Source organism: Aulonocara stuartgranti (genome assembly GCF_965226115.1).
Source record: "Aulonocara stuartgranti genome assembly, chromosome: 7".
Classification (NCBI taxonomy): Eukaryota; Metazoa; Chordata; class Actinopteri; order Cichliformes; family Cichlidae; genus Aulonocara; species Aulonocara stuartgranti.
The window spans coordinates 57464483-57485969 of record NC_138945.1 but is presented as its reverse complement, the minus strand read 5'-3'; the positions used below and the strand labels follow the sequence as shown (position 1 = coordinate 57485969).

Here is a 21487-nt window from a genome sequence, read left to right as displayed (position 1 = left end):
TATTACTCAGTCTAATACCGCTGTTAATCCTTCCATTGTACAGCTTTCTGTGTTTTTCTCATGCATTTAGAGAAGAAGGACATCCAGTTCGATCAGTTGTTGCGTGACATCCTGCTGATGAAGAGGGTTTCTGCTCTTGTGAAAATCAGCTAAATTATGTTTTGTTTTTTGTCTAACATAACACGTATATGTTGGCAAGTGAGAAACACTTCTGTTGTTTTACTTTATATTGTCTATGACTTTATTAAAAGCGCAGAGAATGTATTGGAAGTCTGTGTTTTCATCTATGTTCAAGTCACATTCGCACACACACAGTACCTTCAGATAATCAAGTTTCTGGCGCCCCCTGCCGGTCGGTAAGGGGAAAAACCGCTTTTAGTTAACATATCCGGGTGAAAGTGGCAACGTGCTTTTTATCACATCCCAGGGTAGTTTGAGTGGCAACTAGCCCCAGTTATGCCCCTAATAGTGATGTGTGGTTATCCCTGTAGTGGTAAGTCACGAAGGGCAGAAGAGCTGAAGGTGTATTTTGAAGAAAGCACAGAAAGAAAGGTTCATATTGTTGGAGACGGAAGCCTGGGCGTTGAGAAAAACACTGTTTACGCAGGCAAGTAAGCTTAGCACGCCTTCATTAGTGTGCTTCTTAAAGCTTTTCAGCTTCCAGGGCTTTCAGTCTTACTTGGCATATTTTTGTATGTTATTAGCCACATAATACTGAGGTAACATCACCGGCCTTACACGAAGCTTAGCCGGGGGAATAAACAACAGAGGCAGGAGTGCTTATTCAGCGTTTGCGCTTATCGATGCTTGGGGCGGCTTTAAAGTTCATGACAATTACAACTGTGTTCGCCTGCTTTATGAGCGCTACTATTCAATTAATTTTACTTATTTAGCGTTAGCAGCAGTAGTAGTTAGTAGTAGAGACAGTCCAGTAATCTCTTATGAACAGGCACCTGGCGAAGGTGGGGAAGAAGGATTGCTCTTTAACAGTAAGAGACCCTACAAAACCAGTTAAAGAAGGGGCAACCATCGAGGATGATTGGTTGGAGGCTAGAGGAAAGAAAGGAGACTATTAGCAACAAATAGAACAAAAGTTAATTTCATGCTGTAGTAGCATATAAATGCATAGGGAGTGAAAGGGGCATCAAGTCGATGTGCTTACTGCATAGTAGAAAATCCCTCAGCAGCAGCTATATTCCTAAGAGATTGGATCCAAGCCTGACTATAGGATTTGTCATAAGTGGAAGTTTTCAGGCTAATTTGAAAAGTAGAGAGAGTGTCCTGTAAGCCAAACTGGGAGCTGGTTCCACAGCAGAGTTGCCTGATAGCGCCCATTCTACTTTTACAAACCCCTGAAATCACATGTAAGCGGAAACTGCTAGTAATAGAGTAGTATGGTACTAGGAATGGGAAATATATCATGACATTTCAAAAAACACTTGCGATTATGAGATTTATTATGATGTAGGGGGGGGGGAAGCGACATTTTATCGACGTTTGCAGCAGCAGGATTCCTAAATGAGTAACTGAAGGGCAGTTTCAATTCTCCTTCTCCAATGAGCTGCTGTTATTGATGACACACTTCCTAATTTGAAGAGCAATGGTACAATGGCAGCAGCATTATTGTGCAAAAGTAATAACACAGCAACAGATACAGTGACACAGCATAAGTCATAAGCCTGGGTAGTGTTTTCCCTGCAAATTTTAAGTATAAAGTAGTTGCTTAATACTTTAGTTTAACAATAACGCGTGCAGCCGGCCATGCTCAGTGAAGTCATTTTATTTACTTCTGGGTCTAACATAACCAGCTGATTGTATCTCCTCCTTTATAGACTGGTGGTAAAAAAAAAAACAAAAAAAAAAAACCTGGGTTTTTTGCTTCAAGCTGCAAGTTTGTGTCCACAGTTAGTGACAACAGTTTTCTTGGATATTTTGAAAAGTACACTGCTTTGCTGAAAGTTGTTGACTCAACTCCCTTTTTAGCTACCAAATGACCATCAGAGGCTCTTGCTCTCACAAATGCCTGGGCTTGTCTCGTTGTGTGCATTAGGGAATTTAAGCAGGATGTTGCTATAGCAACTACATAATAATATGATACTTTGATATTCATATTATTATTGTGGGTGATATGACATGGCACATCACTTGGACCTGATCATTTTAACTGTGTTACTGTTACATTGCTATTATGCTTTTAGAATTAAACATTTTGTTTTTCAAAATTTTAGTTCTTTATTATTTCCGTAATTGTTAACATGACTAAGGAGACTGTTTGCTTCAACTGGGCAGACTTCTGCATTTACTTAATTTTACTGGAAATGTTTCAGATTCCCAAAAGGAGAAAACTGTCAGAGCGTCTCTGAAAGCTGAAGTGGAGAGGTGAGTGTTTAAAAATCTGTTGTAGGAGCTGATGTTGCACAAAACCCACACATATTTTAATGCTAATTCTTTTTTTGGTTTTTCTGGGGTTTTTTGTTTTTTTTTTAGGAAAGTCAACAAGGATGACATTGTTATTCTAGACTCATTAAATTACATAAAAGGTAAGTCTTACTACTTATTCTGTAATTGTCACAGTTACATTAAATATTGTGATTTGTAGTTTAAAATTTAAATATGTTACAGGCTACCGCTATGAACTGTTCTGCCTCATCAAACATGCACAGACTCCACACTGCTTGGTAAGTAGACAATTAAACATACATTTTGAAAAAATGTTACCTTCATATGCAATCGTGGTATGTTTGCGGGTTTTCTTTGTTAAGGTCTACAGTTTGACGTCCCATGAAGAGAGCTCATTATGGAACACAAACAGAGATGCTGCTGATGAGTACAATCAGGACATGTGAGTGAGAAGCCTCAGTATGAGAGCACGACTCTTACCTTACCTGCACTGTTGCATGTCTTTTTTGTTTTTATTTTTATTTTTTTTGCAAACTGTCTCACATGCATTTGGTGTTTTGAAGCTTTGACGCATTAGTTCAGCGATTTGAAGCTCCGGATTCCAGAAACCGATGGGACAGCCCTCTCTTCACTATTCTGAAAGATGACACACTTCCAGTTGAAGCCATTTCTGATGCGCTTTTCAAAAGAAAAGCACCCCCACCGAACCAGTCTACTCAGAGTGTAAGTCTAAGGCTACGTCCACACTAGCCCGGATAGATTTGAAAACGGCGTTTTCGTCTGAAAATGCTCCGCATCCACACTTTCGCTTTCAGTCATTTTCACAGAGTTGTCCGTCCACGTTGAAACGGCCCGAAAACGCTTACGTTCCAGTACTGCGCATGCTTGAAACAAAAGACAATTCGACTTGCCTCATTTCTGTCTGCCGTTTATTTACTTTCCGGCTCCTTGAAACGTCGCGGCAAAATGTCGAGGAGAAGCACCGAGTTTTTTAAACGGACTAACAATGAGGTGGAGTTGTTGCTGAGGGTAACACAAAAGTACAAAGTTGCAAAAGCGAGTGAGAATTAAAGAATTTGAAGAAAAGCTGTCTGAAGCATGTGCAAACTGATAGTAATCTTTAATAGGGCTGTCAAAATTGAGAGCAAACAAAGCAACCGCTGTATAATGCCCCCCGCTAACTTAGTTTAATTGGTCACTTGACTGCATCACATGACTAAAATGTGTCATCGTTTTCCAAATGGCTCCGTTTTCGCTGTCCACACTGCGACGCGACAGCACCGTTTTCAAATGTATGCATTTTCGAGACTCAGTGTGGACGGGAGGCCAAAACGGAGAGAAAACGATGCATTTTCAAACGAAAGCACATTAGTGTGGACATAGCCTAAGAGACACTAGTTACAATCAGTCTGGAAATCTACAATATTTACTGCATGCATGTGTTTTGTTTTTTTTTTGTCTGATTGTGAAGGAAACCTATTTTCTTTTCTTCTCTGTAGCAACCACTGTCATCAGCAAACTTTTTATACGAGTTGGACAAGATCACTCAAGATGTCTTGATGGTATGTTTTTTTTTGTTTGTTTGTTTGTTTTTTCTAGTTTCACATCATTTACTGGTCATTCAGGTAGTTTCCCATGATATTTTTTTCACTGAGCTGGACTGCTTTTTGAGTTATGTCATATTCTAAGTGAAATATGACAGAAGAGTCTTTTTCAGAAAAATGTTTACAAATCCTTTGTTGGGGTATCAACATTCCTCTGCATAATGTAGACTTTGTTCTATGACTCAGAAGGTATTACATGTATTTACAGCTTTATACGTTACATCACCAGCCAAGATGCAATTATGAGTGAAGCGCTGATGAGGTATTTATCTTGGCACACAATAATAGCCCGGTTCAGGTTCAGGTACAGGTTACTGTTCTGCAGTCGTGAGTCATCCATCCTCACATGCAAACACATGCAAATGGACAACAAATGCGCATAGTGCAAAATATGAAATTAAATAACAGCTAATTCTAATTAATTTTGGTTATCACGTAGCCCTTGAAAGTGACATAGCTGTTCCTGTGAAGTAATGACTGCTCGAACAAAGCTGTTAATTAAACCTTGTCGGTCTATTACATTCACCTTGCAAAGGGTGTGAGTCGTCAAGAAAAAGTGAACCAGCCAACCGCTGCAGGCTTCCTAGGTGCAGGGGCTCTAAGTTCAGCTGTGGTTCACCAGTCAGCCTGTTAGATGACTGAACAGTTCGATTCGTTTACAGATAAGTATCCAGACCACAAGCCCAAAGAAAGAGATAAATCGGATTAAACAAAAGAACGATAAAATAAACCCATCGCAGTTTTATCAATGTGGAAACCAGAAAGCCTTCTCAAACGGGAGACTCGCTGGTGCACACAGCTTCAAAGACATTCATAACACTGAACTTCAACAGTCTGACCCTTAATAGATGTGACATTGTGTTTATGAGTGCATCTAAAATCAGTGATCATATTTTTTGCTTGCCTCATTTTATTCACTTTTGTCAATCACGTTGAACTGGTTTTCAGCATGAGTAACATCAGTTTAGCATGAGGTAAAGTGAATGGGGTCAAGCACATGCTCAGTGGGCCTTAAAATCTCTGATTTCACCATTGTTTCCAAATATTTACACTACAACTGATTTGAGGGGAACCGGTCTAAAGTCGTTAAAAGTTTGGGGATAACTACATTTGGCATTAGGCATCTAAACTATATGAATGGGTACTTGCTGTTTATAAAGATTTGTTTAAAACACAATAAAATCACAGGACTCAGATGTTGAGCTCAAGATTTGAGTAAATGCCCACAAATATTATTAGGTCAGTGAGATTTTTTCACAGTCATGGAGTGAAAATCTACATCCTGCGATCAATGTTAAAGTACTGACTGTGGCTGTGTGAAATTCCTGGATCTCAATGCTAAAATCCAAAGTGTTGAAAGGATTATAAAAACAATCGACAGCTTTAGCTGTTAACTGCTGACTGTCCAACGTTTAATAAAAAATGAATGCACCCCTGCACGTTGTAAGTGTGGGAATTTCTGTCTGCCATTCATGACATGAGCATGGCATGATTACCAAAACAAGGCAACAGAGTAAAAACATATAAATCAGCAAAAAAAATCAATAATAAAAAATAACCTCCTCTTTGTCTTTGTTTTGAGCTCATGTATTTGTTAGCACGCCACATGTTGCACTTCCTTCTTTTTGCGATTTCACACAGATCACGACGTTCTGTTGCACAATATCTGCAAAAGTTTCCAGCAAAATAAATTAAGAGGAGTAAATACTTCTCTAATTCTGATTCATTGTTCCTTATACTCTTTGTAGAGATCCCTTTTTTAAAAATTCATTTTTATATGTGTGTTTGATAAATGTAATTAAATGTTTTCAGGCGATTTTTAACGCCCAGAAGACGAGCGTTCCCGGGGATCTTATCGCAGTTCCAGGAGCTTCGGAAAAGATATCCTTTTTTAAACACAACTTGCGTGTGCCCAGTTATTTTGAACACACAATTTTGATTAATATTTTCACATTAAACAGATTTTTGTAGTTCCGTGTTCCGTCTGTCATATTTAATGACTGTGTGAAATGCTAATTTTCGTTTACCTCCCGGGGTTAATCACCTCCCCTCAATAGCGGGGGGGACAACACTGTTCTATCTGAAAGCATTAGATGAGGAGGTGGAGGAATGTGTGGCCATCACATGACTTAAAAGAAAGGTGGATCTACTAAGCAATGTTAAAGGTCTTGTCTGTAATTGCATGCTGTGGGATGTGTGGTGGGGAGAAACCAAATTATATTTGTGGATTTTCATTGGTTGCAGGACTGTGAAGCACCTTCTCAGAACCAGCCACTTTGATTTTCTTCTTTGAAGATGTTGGTCCAAGCACAGCATAACTTAAAAGCACATCATCTTCTGTTCTGGCCAACCTTTAATAAAATGGGCATAATCTGAATTTGAAATGATGCCAGCAACATTCAGTACAGGTTATTTCGTCCTGTTGTCCTGCTCAAAGGTTTAAATGCAATACTGGGGCTTGGAGATAATTTGGGCTTCTGTTAGGTTCTACCTGTGGTATTTTTCTTGTTCCTTAACTCGCTGTTAAACATTGAGCTCACCAGAAATGTCAACATGGCAGAGCTGCGGAAATTACGGCGCCAGTTCATCAGCTACACCAAGCTGCACCCGACAGAAAACACGGGACAAATTGCTAATATGTTTGTTCAGTATTTAAATAAGAGTCTGCACTGACAGTGTGTAGTGTTTGGGGTTTTTTGTTTTTTTGGGGGGGGCGGGGGTTGCAGTTGTTCCGTGACAAATAAATGTATTTAACAAAAACATCCTGTTTTTGCTGTTCTTGGTTATATTTTTAAATTTGTGTACTTTCTAGGACCTTTTTGGCCTTCCTCACCATATGGGATTTGCTCAGTCTTGGCAAAACCCCAAATAGCTTCAATGTTAGTCCAAGCAGATCAAGAATTTATTTTCTTGACCTACCTGGACTTAAAAATGAACCTATTTTGCATTTCACCTACTTGGACTAGGTATCTTGCGCCAGTTTTTAAGAGCAAGGGTCATGTGTAGTAACTACAGAGGAATAAGCCACATTATGAAGCTATGGAAAAGAGTTGAAGCTAGTTTAAGTAATCAGTGAGCAGCAGTATGGCTTCATGCTGAGAAAGAGGACTAGAGATGCCATGTTTTCTTTAGGAGTTTTAACAGAGAAGTATAAAGAAGTTAAGGAGTTGGCACTGTGTCTTTGTGGGCCTAGAGACAGCATATCCTCCAGAGAACTAAGGAAAAGAGAATCTAACTATTGAACTTTTTTGTTTGATTTTCTTCCTCTTTGAAACTCAAAGAGGCCACCCAAGCACATGAGAAAGCACATGATGTCCTCTATTTAGTACATCTGGACTTAGTAGGGTAGCTCAAATAAGTCAGACACTTCACACCTCCTCTATTCACCCTGCTCACTCCCCCCCACCCCCAACAACAGCATCCAATACACACTCAACACAAGGCTCCAGCCTGTCTCTCTCAACCACCCAGGTTAGGAGGGAACTGAGGAGGATTAATGGCAAGAAGGCAGCGGGTCCAGGTGGCATCAGCTCGAGGGTCGTCAGGTCCTGCGCGGACCAACTGTGTGGGGTGATGGAGCACCTCTTCAACCTGAGCCTGAGGTTGGGAAGAGTCCCACAGCTCTGGAAAACCTCCTGTGTTGTACCAGTGCCAAAGACTTCACGCCCCAAGGACCTCAACAGCTACAGGCCGGTGGCTCTGACATCCCACCTGATGAAGACCCTGGAGCGGTTGGTCCTGGCTCAGCTTCGGCGCCTAATAAGCTCATCACTGGACCCACTTCAGTTTGCCTACCAGCCTGGCATTGGAGCGGATGATGCCGTCATTCACCTCCTACATCGTTCCCTCGCTCACCTGGAGACCGCTGGAAGCACTGTGAGAATCATGTTCTTTGATTTCTCCAGTGCCTTCAACACCATTCTTCCCTCGGTTCTAAAGGACAAGCTGGTGAACTCTGGAGTGGACCATCACCTCACTACCTGGATCCTGGACTACCTCACCGACCGACCACAGTATGTGAGGACTCAGGGCTGTGTGTCGGACAGGGTCGTCTGCAGTACGGGGGCCCCACAGGGAACGGTTCTGGCTCCGTTCCTCTTCACCATCTACACTGCAGACTTCTCCCACAATTCCACCCAGTGCTTCCTGCAGAAGTACTCTGATGACTCTGCAATAGTCGGCCTCATCACTGATGGGGACGACAAGGAGTACAGAGGTCTGACCCAAGACTTTGTGGACTGGTGCCAGCTGAACTACCTCCAGATCAACGCCAGTAAAACCAAGGAACTGGTGGTAGACTTCCGCAGGCACAAGCATTCTCCACTGCAACCACTGAACATCCAAGGTATGGACATTGAGGCTGTGGACAGCTACAGGTACCTTGGTGTTCATCTAAACAATAGACTGGACTGGACTCATAACTCAGACGCCCTCTACAGGAAAGGGCAGAGCAGGCTGTACCTGCTGCGGAGACTCAGGTCGTTTGGAGTGGAGGGCCCACTCCTGAAGAAATTCTATGACTCTGTTGTGGCTTCTGCTATCTTTTATGGCGTGGTCTGCTGGGGCGGCAGCATCTCTGCTGGGGACAGGAAGAGACTGAACAGGGTGATCCGAAGGGCCAGCTCTGTTCTAGGATGCCCTCTGGACCCAGTGGAGGTGGTGAGTGACAGGAGAACGGCGGCTAAGCTGTCATCCCTGATGGACAACATCTCCCACCCCATGCAGCAGACTGTGACAGCACTGAGCAGCTCCTTCAGTGGGAGACTGCGGCACCCACGGTGTGGGACGGAGAGATTTCGCAGGTCTTTCCTCCCCACTGCTGTCAGACTCCATAATAAAGACTTTAACTGATCAAGCACACACATCCATACATATGCAATAATACTAAGTGCAATAATCCTTTCTGTCATCGTTGTATTTTTACTCAGTTGTATATAGTATTTGTATTTGTATTCTATTTTTATCTTATTGTATATTTATTTTATTTTATTCTACTGTATATAGTATTTTATTTTATTTTATTCTATTCTGTACAGTTGTGTACTGTATTTATTCTTATTGTATTCTAATTTTTGCCTCATAACTTTTGCACTGTCCTGCTGTGACAAAACAAATTTCCCACGTGTGGGACTAATAAAGGTTATCTTATCTTATCTTATCTTATCTTACAAGATATATCGTGGCTTGCAAAAGTATTCGGCCCCCTTGAACTTTTCTACATTTTGTGACATTACAGCCACAAACATGAATCAATTTTAATTTGAATTCCACGTGAAAGACCAATACAAAGTGGTGTACACGTGAGAAGTGGAACGAAAATCATACGATTCCAAACATTTTTACAAATAACTGCAAATAGGAGTGAAAGATGGGGGTGAGATACATCAGGAATCTGATGCCCTCTTCTTTGCAATATTAATGAACAGGCTGGCAGATGAGGTCACTCAGGAGTCTCAGGACTATCGTGTTTGCAGACAGCATTGTGATTTGTAGTATAAGTAGGGAAAGGGTGGAAGAGACTGTGAAGAGGTGGAGGTATGCTATGGAGAGAGGAGGAATGAAGGTCAGTAGAAGTAAATGGGGGAAACATCCAAAGCAAAAGAGGTGAAGAAGAGAGTGTGGGCAGGGTGGAGCAGGTGGAGATAAGTGTTAGGGGTGATCTCTAACAGAGGGCTAGCAAGAAGGCTGAAAGGGAAGGTTTAGATCACATAACCTGACCAGTATTTCTATACCAGTGAAAGCCTACTTAAAATGCTTTATGTATGAGGGACAGGCAAGAGTTAAACAAGGCATGATGAGAAAGAACTGATCTGCCAGAAAGTCTATTTTATTAATGTGGAAACCGCTTACTATAGAGCAGGCAGGGTAGAGTGGATGGGGGTGACTGTCAAGGATGATTCATGACAGACGGGTAACAGCAAGAGTGAAAGGCATTGTTTACAAGGTGGTAGTGAGACCTGCTATGATGTAAGGTGTCACTAACAAAAAGGAGGATGAGCTAGAGATGGCAGAGCTGAAAATATTCACTGGGAGTGACTGAGATGGACAAGATTAGAAATGAGTAGTCTGGAGACAAAGAGAGACAAGCCCTTATAGATTGGTATAGTGTATAGATTGGACAAAGGGTGTTGAATATGGAGCAGTAAGGTAAGAGGAAGAGATCAGAGAAGATTTATGAATGATGGGATGGTAAATGGCTCGCATTTGTTTAGCGCTTTACTTAGTCCCTAAGGACCCCAAAGCGCTTTACACTACATTCAGTCATTCACACACGGCAAGCTACATTGTAGCCACAGTTACACTGACAGAGGCGAGGCAGCCAAACACTGGTGCCGCCGGCCCCTCTGACCACCACCAGTAGGCAAACATGGGGTTATTATCTTGCCCAAGGATATCTGGCATGCAGCCAGGAGGCAGCCTGAGATCAAACCACTGACCTTCTGATTAGTGGCTGACCTGCTCTGCCATCTGAGCTACAGCCCCCTCCCTATGGTATGGGGTGTGACACAGGAGGGAGATGGAGGAAGATTATCCAGTTTGGCGATCCCTAGAAGAACACGTCAATGATTTTTTCCACAAAGTTCCACAAAAGGAATGCAGGAGTCCTTTTCCTTTTTTTAATGACTTAAAATTACTGGCATATTCAAATCAATATACCTTTAAGGAGTTAGAGCTCTGCGCTTTCAGGGATGGATTAGCCTGAATTCCCTCAGTCATGTTTTTTTCTTTCTTTCTTTTTTATGTCTTTAACTCAGCGTGACTAGTTTGACAAACAGTACATTTCTTGTTTATGAACTCTGTTTTCCCTTGTGAAGTTTGGAAGGCTGAGTAAGGCTCTTTCAAAGGTTTTAAATTATGTAAGACGATTACCAGAAAACCCAGACCCCTCCCTACAGGAAGTTTCTTGCAATTATAAGTGATTACTGGAGCTTCACCACAGTATTGAATGAGTGATTATATGCCAGCTTTTATTTACTTTTTATTCCATTTAATAATGAATGAAACAAAAGAGTCAGATTCTTTGTAAATAAAATGTTTTTTATTGAATTCAAAAATTCAACAAATTCATTTAACACGGTTCATTGAGAATATACACACACATATATATTTAGATATTTATATATATACACTGCCAAAGAGTGCGGAGACAGCAAGGGCCCCACATAGAGAAAGCAGTAATTAAAGGATTGGGCATTAAAAGAGTGTTGCAGTGCTAACAATGCCACATAAAAAAACAGGCTTTATTGACAGAACAGTTCTTATTTGCTTTTCAGTTCATTTTTTTTCTTCAAAGGGGCAGCAGTGCCAAAAATTCTGTCCCAGTGGCTGAAGAAAGGAGCATAGTTGGTGCTCGGCCTCTGGTGGTGCATGTCATGAGCTGGTGCTCCACCCAGCAGCCCCAAAGGCACCAGGTGGTTCAAGGTCCACGGCAAGTCATAGCCTATGTGGTCTTCAACAGACATCCAGATGCTAAAAACTGTAATGCACCATGTGGTCAGCGGGTGACAGTTTAGAAGAATTGGATCACAATTGCTCCAGAATCCCACCGTCATCAGCTCTGGGATGCTGAGCCGCTCACTTGACCATGAGAAAGGTGCTATGTATTCATGGTGGACTGCATGGATCCAGCGGTAAAGCTGAGGATGCTTATGATGCATGAAATGCCAAATAAAGTACTGAGTGTCAAAGAGGAGCAGTACAGCCAGCATATCAATAAACAGTTCATATACTGTGGGAGCATCTCGTGGCAGTGGTGGTGCAGGCATAATGAAAATACTGATTATTACAGCTGGTAAAACAAAGAAGATGTGGTTATAAAAAGTGACCATGAAGTTGTCACCCATCATTTTCAAAGTTGGCTTCCTGTTTGGTTGGATCTTGTACTGATGGAATAAAGGCACCTTTTCTCCCAAGAGGTCCAGCACAGAAAAAGGTAAGCTGAAGAAAAAATAGCTAGAAAAGGCGAGTAGGACGGGGAAAAATGGGGATGAGATGAGAGGCATATAGTGAAAAAGTAAATAATCCCAGAATGGCTGCAGAAGAGGGTCTGAGCTCCTGCAAGGCAAGAACTGCAGGTAAGGTTCAGCGATGTTCAGCATCTTGGTGTGATACCAATGAAGGCCGCTTGTGATGCAAGTCTTATGATCCAAGACAAGGTTCTGCCTTATATAGAGGTGTTTAACTGGAGGGGCTTTGCTCGCAGTCACACCACCACCTCGCCCCGCCCCCCCCCCCCCCCCCCCCCCCAGCAGCTTAATGTACAAAAAATGCCATGTCAATGCCAAAGGGAACACCAACGGTTCAATGAATGCAAGAAAAGAAAGCAAAACAGCTTTTTGTAAATGTTCCAAGCTTTTTGGTGTCCCAGTTTGGAGAATATCTCCTCATCTCACAATAAGCTGATTGTTTTCTTTGTTGACAATACAACATATAGTGGTGTCATCTCATTTAGAGGAAAACAATCAGAATATCGGAGTATTTCTCTGCTTTTTTCTGCCTTTCTGTTGCTGATACATTAAAAAAAAGATGACTAAAGCTGTGTATACCTCTTTATTGGTCACTTTGCATCATCCTATTATGCTGGTCAACAATAACATGTCTGATGAAATATATGCACCATATACTCTACTGTATATGAAATTATTATTATTATTATTATTATTATTATTATTATTATTTATGGTGTCGACTTGAACCTTAAACACATAACCGTAGCGTTTACGCGAATAAAGTAATGTAATTTCTTTTTAACAAAATAAATATGTGCGCAATATTCTAAGTCTCCTGTTTTCCTCCTCACACCCAGGTGGTTCATTCAAACAGTACATCCAGTGCCATTTGGCGCTTTTTGGTGATTTAAGCGCTCTTTGACCCACATCTGCAAATTGGACAGGGAAGGAGTCAAGCCTGTAACATTTCCTCAGGTCAGCGTCCGTCTTTCGAGATTGAGAGTTAATTTGAAAATGGTCCGACTCTGTAATGAGTTTTACAGGATCACAAAGCTTGTGAATGATGACGTAGTGACTGCCAGGTTAGGATCGATCTTTTCAAAGATCAGTTTTCTTTTTCTTCAGATGTGCTATTGTTTTTTGTTTGTTTGTTTAACAAAATGAATTCTGAAGACAAAAATCAGGCAAGTGTTTGACTCACAGTAGGAATATTTCAAGGATTTTTTTTTGGCTGTCTTGATGTTCGGAAACGGACTTATTTCTCTTTTGTTTAGTTCGTTGTATATTTCTCTCTTACACTCATTAATGGCTCAGTGAAAAGCTGGAGTGTTATCTGTGCGCAGCGATTAATTGAGAAATGTGTAAACATACATGTAAATATAGCATATAAAGGAAAGCAGAGTTCACTCCTAAGGAGATTAAAAGTTAATCATATTTATTCTAGTTTTCTATCCAGGTATGCTTTTACTGCATTGCCTGAACAATGAAGTTGTTGCCATTCGGACTCTTTTCAGATGGTGTTGCATGCTGGAGCCAAATCCGATTTCATTAATTTCGACAAGATCTTAAACGCCAGTGGCTGAAATACAGCTGCAAACCAGGACACAGCCTCCGCCGTGTTTTACAGACGGCTGTAGACACTCACCGCCACTCTTCTGTCCTCATTTATACATATTAAAGACAATTTGAACCGAAGATTTCAAAGTTTGATTAATCACCATCAGACCTGTTGCCACTGATTTTCAGTCCAGTTCTTGTGTAGTTTTCCCACACCTCAGTCTTTTGCCTCTCCCATGCAGTGGTGATGAGCTTAAAGACACTCCACACCATGGCGATCCTATGTCAAGTTTTCAGCTAATAGCCAATGTTGGTGTAAAAATACAATTTTATGCCTAGCTGTGTCATCTTTGTCTTTTATTGGTAGAGCCAATTTAATAAATTGGAAGAAAAAAATGTTTTTTGCTACAGGCTGCTAGTAACAAAGTGCCTAACACTTTTTCCAAAAGACATCTAATTCCCTTAAAGGTAGTTTTTATATATTTGAATGATTCATATGTCGATATTAATATTGCTTAAAAAATTAAAACTAACAACTCAAAAATGTATTCCTCTGTAAATGGACGGGACTGAAATTAAATGAAAAAGAGGGGAATGTCCAAAGTATGGAGAGCTGTTTCCCCAATATCACCTTAAAATTACAAGAAAGTCTGCCTCCTTGAAAGTACAAATTTAAAAAAAATGTGGGATGACTTGAGACTTTTGCAGTCCTCTGTGCATTTTGGCTGTAGATTGCTGTTACAAGAGGATCAACAGGGTCAGCTAGATTAGACTAACTAGGTTAAGTTTAGTGTTTAATCTGTGTAATGAGACCAACTGACCTCCATACACTTTAAGTCACTGGGTCAATCCTGCTAATGCTGCCCTTTCTTTGCCAGATGACCTCTGAAAATAAGATTCTAATCTTAAGGAACATTTAATACTGCACTAACTAATATAATATTGCAATACCAGGACACTTCAATGTAATTTAATGTTCTGTAAACTGACCTTATGGCTTAAAGGAGCACAAAGTCCTCTAACTGAAATCATATTTGATCTAAGAGTTTAAATACCACATTGTAATAATATTAACGGTTCTGACACCAAATGATCTCAAACACAGAATTTATTGTGGAAAAGGACAGTTTCATTGAAATAATGATTTGTGTATCGTAATGATTTGTGATAAAAGAATGCAATGAGGCTCTTCTTCACCAACTACTTCTTCTCAGCGGCTGCCTTCCTCGAAACCGTTTTGTTGGAGTTGCCATATTTCTGTCGATCATTTCTGAAGAGAAAGGAGAATAAAACCTTAATTTTTTAAAATCAGAGATTTTTAAAAAAAAAAAAAAAAAAAGAAAGAAAGAAAGAAAGAAAGAAATAAAAAAGAAAAACTAATCCCATAAAATTTTAATTATTAGTTCCCAGGATATGAACCTTAATGTAATTAAGTACCTGCTCATTTTGACTTTGTTTCTACACCCCTGTCCTCCCTCCCAGTGGCTGGTGTACGTGCCTCTCGTCATCATGCCTCCACAGCTGACGCATGGCTTTCCATTGCCATATGGCTGCAAGAGCAAACACAGTTTGGATGACATTTTGTTATCATTTAGAGCCGTAATCTACCATGCATTTATATTCCCAGATGTAAGCAAATACATTTTTAATGAAAAATAATTAATTTGCAACTCAAACAGAGCCTTTCCTGTTATACATGCACTGATACTTTACCTTGGTTATTAGACTTTATATTAGACTTTCAATGAGCAGACTGTAAGGTTTACACTAATATACAGACTGACAAGTAAGATTTAATGAAATTTCAAATCTATAGTCCACCTGTTCTTTAGCACAGAAACCACAAATCATGCGCGTGGCGAGTTCCATGGGGTGGTCCTGGTTCTCATCATGGCACACATCGCAGGGGTAGGTCCGACCACAGCAGGGAAACCTGAAAAAATGGGTACAAATCTTTCACCGACTCCCACGTGCATTTATTAAACCTCTTGTACAGACACATAAGAAAGAGAAAGGTCAGAGGGAGGACAATACAGAGGTGTGGACTCGAGTCACATGACTTGGACTCGAGTCAGACTCGAGTCATTAATTTTATGACTTTAGACTTGACTTGAAAAAATGTTCTAAGACTTGTGACTTGACTTGGACTTTTACACCACTGACTTGGGACTTGAATTGGACTTGAACCGGTTTACTTGAAAAGACTTGATATTTTACCCCAAATATAAAATTTAACATGCATATTATATAGAGATTGAAAATGTGACGTCATTCACGGGTAGAACCGCAAAGGATTCTGGGAACTCGTGGCAAGCGGTACTAGCGCACGCAGGCTTTCAATTAAAATCAGTTAAACAGCGATAAAAAGAAACACAAAAATGTCAAGAAGCCGTTGTATTATTAACTGCAATAGCCGGTCGCATGACAGCCACGGGAAGCCGACGGGTAAAGAGATCGGTTGTTATCGGATTACGTCGTTGAAGAGAAATTGTTCGAGCCATGTTTCCGAAGTAACAAAGACGCGACGGATGGCCTGGATTGCAGCCATTCAAAGACCAAATATAACGTCCCAGAACACTCCAGCTCACAGGTTAGTCTGCTCCAAGCATTTACACGAAGGTCAGTGTTTTTTAGTAGTTAATACGTCATTTTCATGACATAATTAGTGATATAGGTTACAAGCAAGTCTGGCGCTGAACAGAAATTGTCGCGCTATGCTCCTTTATTTATTGTGCATAAATAGTGAATTGTCCTGACACAATATTGCGTTTCGCTTCTGTTATTATGGTACATTGACAAAAACATATACTTTTATTCACAGGATAAAACAGGTTTTTTGTATCACTAATTGCCCAGTGCGATTACAGACTGCGGTAAAGTGAGCCGTCATTTGTGAGCCGCGGTCAAGCCAGCCGCCTCCTATCCGCGCGGTGATTACAGCATACAATATTGTTGTCACTGCTACATTTCTGTAACGCTACCAGAAATTATTTCCACTACTAATTAATTACCGTTGAGCTCAAAGGTCCTATTAATAAACGGTTAAGGAATGTGTATTTATGACGACAATTTGTGAGACTGGTAAACTTATGATAGGTACGATGGTCTTTACTTTCTACACGGTGCATTTCAAGGTCCTGCACCCATCCGTCGGTAAACTGTACCTGGGCTTGTTGCAGTGACCTGAAGTTACTAAACTTCATGAGTGTATGCACTCACTCCAAGAACCGTATAATTATAAATATGCATATAAATATGCTACGATGAGATAGCTGACTTCATCTAACTAGCAAATGTTGTCCAGGCTACGTTGGTGATACAGTTTTTTTTAATGTGTATGATATTTTTGTCATGCGATTTTAAAGCTGGTCCTACAACCGCATCCAAGAATAACATGCAGCTTATCTCAGAACTGTCGGTGAAAATTATTCTTGGAGCTAGGTTTAATTGAGCTGCATTTTAAAGAGGTGCAATTTCACAATTTGTGTATATTTTCTAAGTTCACTATTTTGTCATGTGTTGAGAAAAACACAGATTTTAAAATTACATGGTCTAATATTTACATTTAGCATAACTGCAACATTATTTTTTCGTTTTTTTTTTTTTTAAAGACTTGAAAGGACTTGAAATTCAAAGTTTCAGACTTGTGACTTGACTCGGACTTTTACACCAGTGACTTGAGACTCGACTCTGACTTGCCTGACATTACTTGAGACTTGAGGATAAAGACTTGAGACTTACTTGAGACTTGCAAAACAATGACTTGGTCCCACCTCTGGGACAATACCTTAGCCAGCGGTGGCTTTGTTTGAAATGTTTGCATGTTCCTTTGTCTGGCAGTGGCTTCCCTTTTTGCACAGCAGGATCTCTTAATGTCTTGTAACTGACACCACTTGACCCTGCACAAAATGAGAAAGCAAAACAGACACAGTAGTTTAGCCCTTGTGGTCTGATGAGGCGTAAGTTTATTTCAGTATCTATAAATGCTCATGCTTAATCGAGTAGCTTTCGTTTTTTAAACTGTTGACATATCCTTATATTGTAATGATGTCATATGTAGATGAGCTCTGACCTGTTTTATTGGTGCGAGGCTGAATGTAGTGAAATTTAGTGCTCTCAGCCAGGATGCTGAGTTTGGTGTGGCAGTTTTCACAATTGAACTCCTTTGTTTGTCCATAGGCAAGGTTCTGATGGAAAAAAACATTTGTTTTCGGTTGCATGAAATTTCACAGCGCAGCTGTTCTGGTATGTTAAGCATAACATGTTTCGTCACCTGCATTGGGCCCTCTTGGGAACAGCTCAGGCAGCCCACAGTGAGTTCACACTCCTGAAGTACTAGGTCCACAGCTGTAGTGTTTTGGAGATCCAAGTAACCCAGGATATCACTGTAATGGTGAAGCATGCAGGGTCTGAATGCTGCACTTATGCTTGTGGTACAGTTTTCACACTGAGCCGAGCAGGGGGTCCTTCCAGTGAGTGTCAGGTCTGCAGTCACCTTACACCTGTAAACAGAGTTAGAATGTTAGAACTGTGGATGGGCTCTCACTCTGAAAAAACAAAACAAAAAACAGTGTCTGATGCTTTCTTATCTTCATTACCTGTTACACTGAAGAGAAACAGTAATTTGCGGGGCGACTACAGTGGCGGTGTTCTCTCCCAGCATCAATCCCAGCAGCTTTACCTCTGTGCCTCGGCGAGGGTCGCTGATCTTAATGTTCTCCACCAGATGACTCGTCTCCTCTTTCTCTGTCCCTTCATCACCACCTAGATTCTCCTGCTGCACCAACTTCCCTTCCTCCTGTGTCATTTCAATATCCTCATCTCTGTCTGCAGCAGCAGCATCAGACGCAGGCTCAGATGTTTCAGACACAGTTACCTGGAGCTCCTGATAGGGTATAAACTGCAGTCCAGCTTTTTCTAAATCAATGTCTTTTTTCAACTGCAAAAAAAAAAAAGAGCAAGAGAGAAAGAGATCTTGCAGGTCATTTTGATATATATACTGAGCTTGAAACACAATGATTAGACTTCAATCTCACCTGCCGGGCTCCTTCAGTAAACAGCCTCTCCAAGCTGCGATCCAGCCAGCGAAGAAAAGGCCTGAAAAGCAGCTCTACCTTTCCCATGAGCTGATTGGTCGCATGCTTGGCTTGAAGCCACTCCAACGATGCTTGCTGTACATGCCTATTTAGCAAAAGATTTTGTAGAGATGACTGCAACAGCTATCAATGCAATAAACACATAGAAATGAACCACAACTGCGTTTACCTCGCCATTACAGAAGGCAGATCCTGGTCCAGGGGTATATCCAAAGTAAAAATCTAAGAAAAATAAATAAATATCAAAATGATGACAAACTGTTCTTTCCATGACAATCATTCTTAGTGTGGAATATTAGAGGAACTGTGGTTTAAGAAGAAGCAGCGGTCTTTACCTCTTGTGGGTAATTGTCTGGAAAGCTCACCATGATGTCAATTTCTTTCAGATCAAAAGGCTGTAAGTTAAAATGCAACATCAGAATAAATTTCCAGGTAAGACTGCAATGAACTGCTATGTTCATTTTTTCAACCTAATAATATTACCAAAGTATTAAAGTTAGCTCATTAATAATTGTGAATTGTAGCCTAAATTATGATCAGACTGGACTTTTAGGTCTTACAGCAGTTGGTAGCTTACAGACAATTTAAAGTAGTACAACTGTAAATATTTATATACATGCTTAAATAAATAAATCTTTAACTCTTTCGCATTACAACAATTCAAGCTTAGTGTTTCAGTTTAACACTGGGCCTGAATTATCTTGCACCAATTACCAACTGAATTAAAATTTACTGTGTGAGCTTTCATATTGCCTTATGAATAGAAACAAACTTCAGTATTTGTTACTCTGTGACATCACTGGTCTTCTGTGTTGCTCTCAATTAAGGAGAGAACTTGCTTACAAATTAAAACAGAGTTGTACTGTATTAAGAGAAGTGATGTGTATATGGGTTTTCCCACTAAGCTCTTGAAGAACAAATGAAGTGTTTACCCAGTCTGGATCTGTGGCCTCTACAGTTGCACGGTAATAAGTAACTTTCCCATCACTACGTTCCTGAATAATCAGCTGATCTTTGGGAAAACGCTTCTTCAGCTGACCGATCTCTGTGTCTTGTAGCTGTTTGGCGATATCCTCTGTCATGTCACTCAGCTTCACCTCCTGAAGGACGCTGGGGTGAGGCACTGGTTGAATTCTCTGTTCAGCTCTCGTCTGATTGCCTGGAACAGGCTGGTCATCCAGTAGGGCTAACTGTGGTGGATGCCAGAACCGACATCTGTCTTCCATGGTGCAGTGTCCTGCGATGAAGTAGCGGCATGGCCGGCGGACAGGTGATGGCCTGTGGCCCACTGATGCAGCTGGGTAGGATGTGCTGACGGTTTCCTTCCCATGAGCTTTGCCATCATCTCTTACATGCAGAAATTTACACTTTTTCCCAAAGTTGCAATGACGTCCTTGAGAAAAGAAGCGGCACAGCTGCTGTGCTGGAGTTACTCCCTCTAAACCACCTTCTTCCATCCTCTCTTCCTCACTATTCACCATTGCTATTAATACCTGGATGAATAAAAACAAGTTTTAGACAGGCTTGGCCTATTCTACTAATACAAGCCTTCATTAAATTCAAGAAACAGATCATACAGTACTGTGAATTACAGGTGGGTGGATTGATATCAATAGTTTGTGCAAACACCACTCACTCCTTTCAAGCACCCTCGTCCCTGCTATGCTGTGATTTGTTGTCCTGCAGTCATGCGAGTGAGAATAGTCATCATGATTGTTACTTTGACATTCAAATAATATATTAGGCCTATTGTAACGTGTTAATTACTTGAGTTGACCGGAAAGAAATATCTCAGACATGAAATATGAAAATATCTGACTAAAATAACGCTTTTATGTTAATTTTCAAGGTTTTTTATTTTATTTTATTTAAACAGCACGTTAAAAACAAAACAAGTCGACACAAAGTCCTTTCCGGGCAACTTTGTTTACATTCCGGGTCTCAAAAGAAAAAAAATTTTTCAAAACGCTGTGAAATGTGTTTTGTTGTGTTAACTGACAGTGGAAAGCAAAAATCCCATCTTTATTTGTCATTAAAAAGCATTCAAATTAAGCATATGCATTAACTTCATTAATCCACACACGTTTCTCCCCTTCATAAGCTGGCTTCATGGGTATCAGTATTTGTGATACCGGCCTATTTTTACTTTGTATTGGAACACTGCCAAATTCTACAGTATCAGTGCCCTTTCGTTTAAATAAAATAAACTCTTTCAAGCCATGAAAGACGTGCTCATATACGCTATGGTGAGTTCTGAGCATGCGCAGTCCATTTGTAAATCGCAAACTGCGTCAGGGGATGGACTTTAACCAGTTTTATGTCAACTTGACCTATTTATTTTTTCTGTGAGCGTAAGAATGACAACGAAGTTAAATGCTTTTGCTGAAATTAGTTACACTTGACCTGACCGGTGTCTTTTGACCATCTCCACCACTTACAGCTATAACTAGAAATCACCCACCGTTAATGCGATATCATATCATATCATAAATAGCATATGGGCAGTATTTCTCTGTCATAATTACTAACTTAGCAGTAAAAAGCTAGTCAACATCGAAGATAATACAAAACTCAAACGCTCACGATTTAGCTAGCAAAGTTAGCTAAACTTTACGTACGACTGTACGCATGCTAATGTTTACTTTATAAAGGAGTTAATTAAAAAGACGAAATTACCTCGTTTATGCACGGAGTTTCTCGTAAAAGCTTGTCAAGCGTGATAACGACAAGTACCAGTCTTAAAAAAAAAACCCTCAAACAACCGTTTAAGGCTGCTACATATCAGGTGACTGCACGGTCAGCGATACGTGCTATAAAACGTCTTAACCGTGGACTGTAAAAACATCAGCGCAAGAGTTATGCGTCATAATATGCGACAAAA

At 40.5% G+C, this 21487-nt stretch overlaps 3 protein-coding genes across 4 annotated transcripts; 1 reads left to right on the top strand and 2 right to left on the bottom strand.

Annotated features, from left to right (window-relative positions):
* Positions 1-366: 366 nt before the first annotated feature.
* On the top strand, positions 367-6756 carry kti12 (KTI12 chromatin associated homolog). The gene is made up of 9 exons (XM_082539562.1): positions 367-607; positions 2328-2379; positions 2488-2540; positions 2623-2678; positions 2763-2842; positions 2964-3123; positions 3900-3962; positions 5817-5887; positions 6536-6756. Exons 1-9 carry the CDS (start codon positions 457-459, stop codon positions 6675-6677), a joined length of 828 nt encoding a protein of 275 aa, XP_082395688.1. The 5' UTR covers positions 367-456; the 3' UTR covers positions 6678-6756.
* A 4265-nt stretch (positions 6757-11021) lies between these two features.
* On the bottom strand, positions 11022-12129 carry ch25hl1.1 (cholesterol 25-hydroxylase like 1, tandem duplicate 1). Its single transcript, XM_082541833.1, has one exon. It carries the CDS (start codon positions 12101-12103, stop codon positions 11264-11266), a length of 840 nt encoding a protein of 279 aa, XP_082397959.1. The 5' UTR covers positions 12104-12129; the 3' UTR covers positions 11022-11263.
* A 2471-nt stretch (positions 12130-14600) lies between these two features.
* LOC309711696 (uncharacterized protein) lies at positions 14601-21451 on the bottom strand. 2 transcript variants are annotated; one of them, XM_082542140.1, is made up of 13 exons: positions 21283-21451; positions 20243-20286; positions 19539-20099; positions 18942-19001; positions 18776-18828; positions 18547-18691; positions 18109-18449; positions 17784-18012; positions 17583-17697; positions 17298-17409; positions 15332-15443; positions 14948-15060; positions 14601-14780 (listed from the first exon to the last, which is right to left on the bottom strand). In XM_082542140.1, exons 3-13 carry the CDS (start codon positions 20085-20087, stop codon positions 14711-14713), a joined length of 1899 nt encoding a protein of 632 aa, XP_082398266.1. In that variant the 5' UTR covers positions 20088-20099; positions 20243-20286; positions 21283-21451; the 3' UTR covers positions 14601-14710. The 2 variants fall into 2 exon arrangements, with proteins under 2 accessions (XP_082398266.1, XP_082398265.1); XM_082542139.1 differs by lacking the exon at positions 20243-20286.
* Between the last annotated feature and the right edge of the window lie 36 nt (positions 21452-21487).

What these genes read in the sequence shown, in the direction of transcription:
- kti12 (XM_082539562.1), top strand. Translation starts at nt 457, where the DNA reads ATGCCCCTAATAGTGATGTGTGGTTATCCCTGTAGTGGTAAGTCACGA. An exon ending in TCACTCAAGATGTCTTGATG is followed by an intron (nt 3,963 to 5,816) that starts GTATGTTTTTTT and finishes AAATGTTTTCAG; the next exon opens with GCGATTTTTAACGCCCAGAA. An exon ending in CCAGGAGCTTCGGAAAAGAT is followed by an intron (nt 5,888 to 6,535) that starts ATCCTTTTTTAA and finishes GCTGTTAAACAT; the next exon opens with TGAGCTCACCAGAAATGTCA.
- ch25hl1.1 (XM_082541833.1), bottom strand. Translation starts at nt 12,103, where the DNA reads ATGCTGAACATCGCTGAACCTTACCTGCAGTTCTTGCCTTGCAGGAGC.
- LOC309711696 (XM_082542140.1), bottom strand. Translation starts at nt 20,087, where the DNA reads ATGGTGAATAGTGAGGAAGAGAGGATGGAAGAAGGTGGTTTAGAGGGA. An exon ending in CAGACAATTACCCACAAGAG is followed by an intron (nt 18,829 to 18,941) that starts GTAAAGACCGCT and finishes TATTTTTCTTAG; the next exon opens with ATTTTTACTTTGGATATACC. An exon ending in CAAAGCCACCGCTGGCTAAG is followed by an intron (nt 15,444 to 17,297) that starts GTATTGTCCCAG and finishes CCATTTTTTCAG; the next exon opens with GTTTCCCTGCTGTGGTCGGA.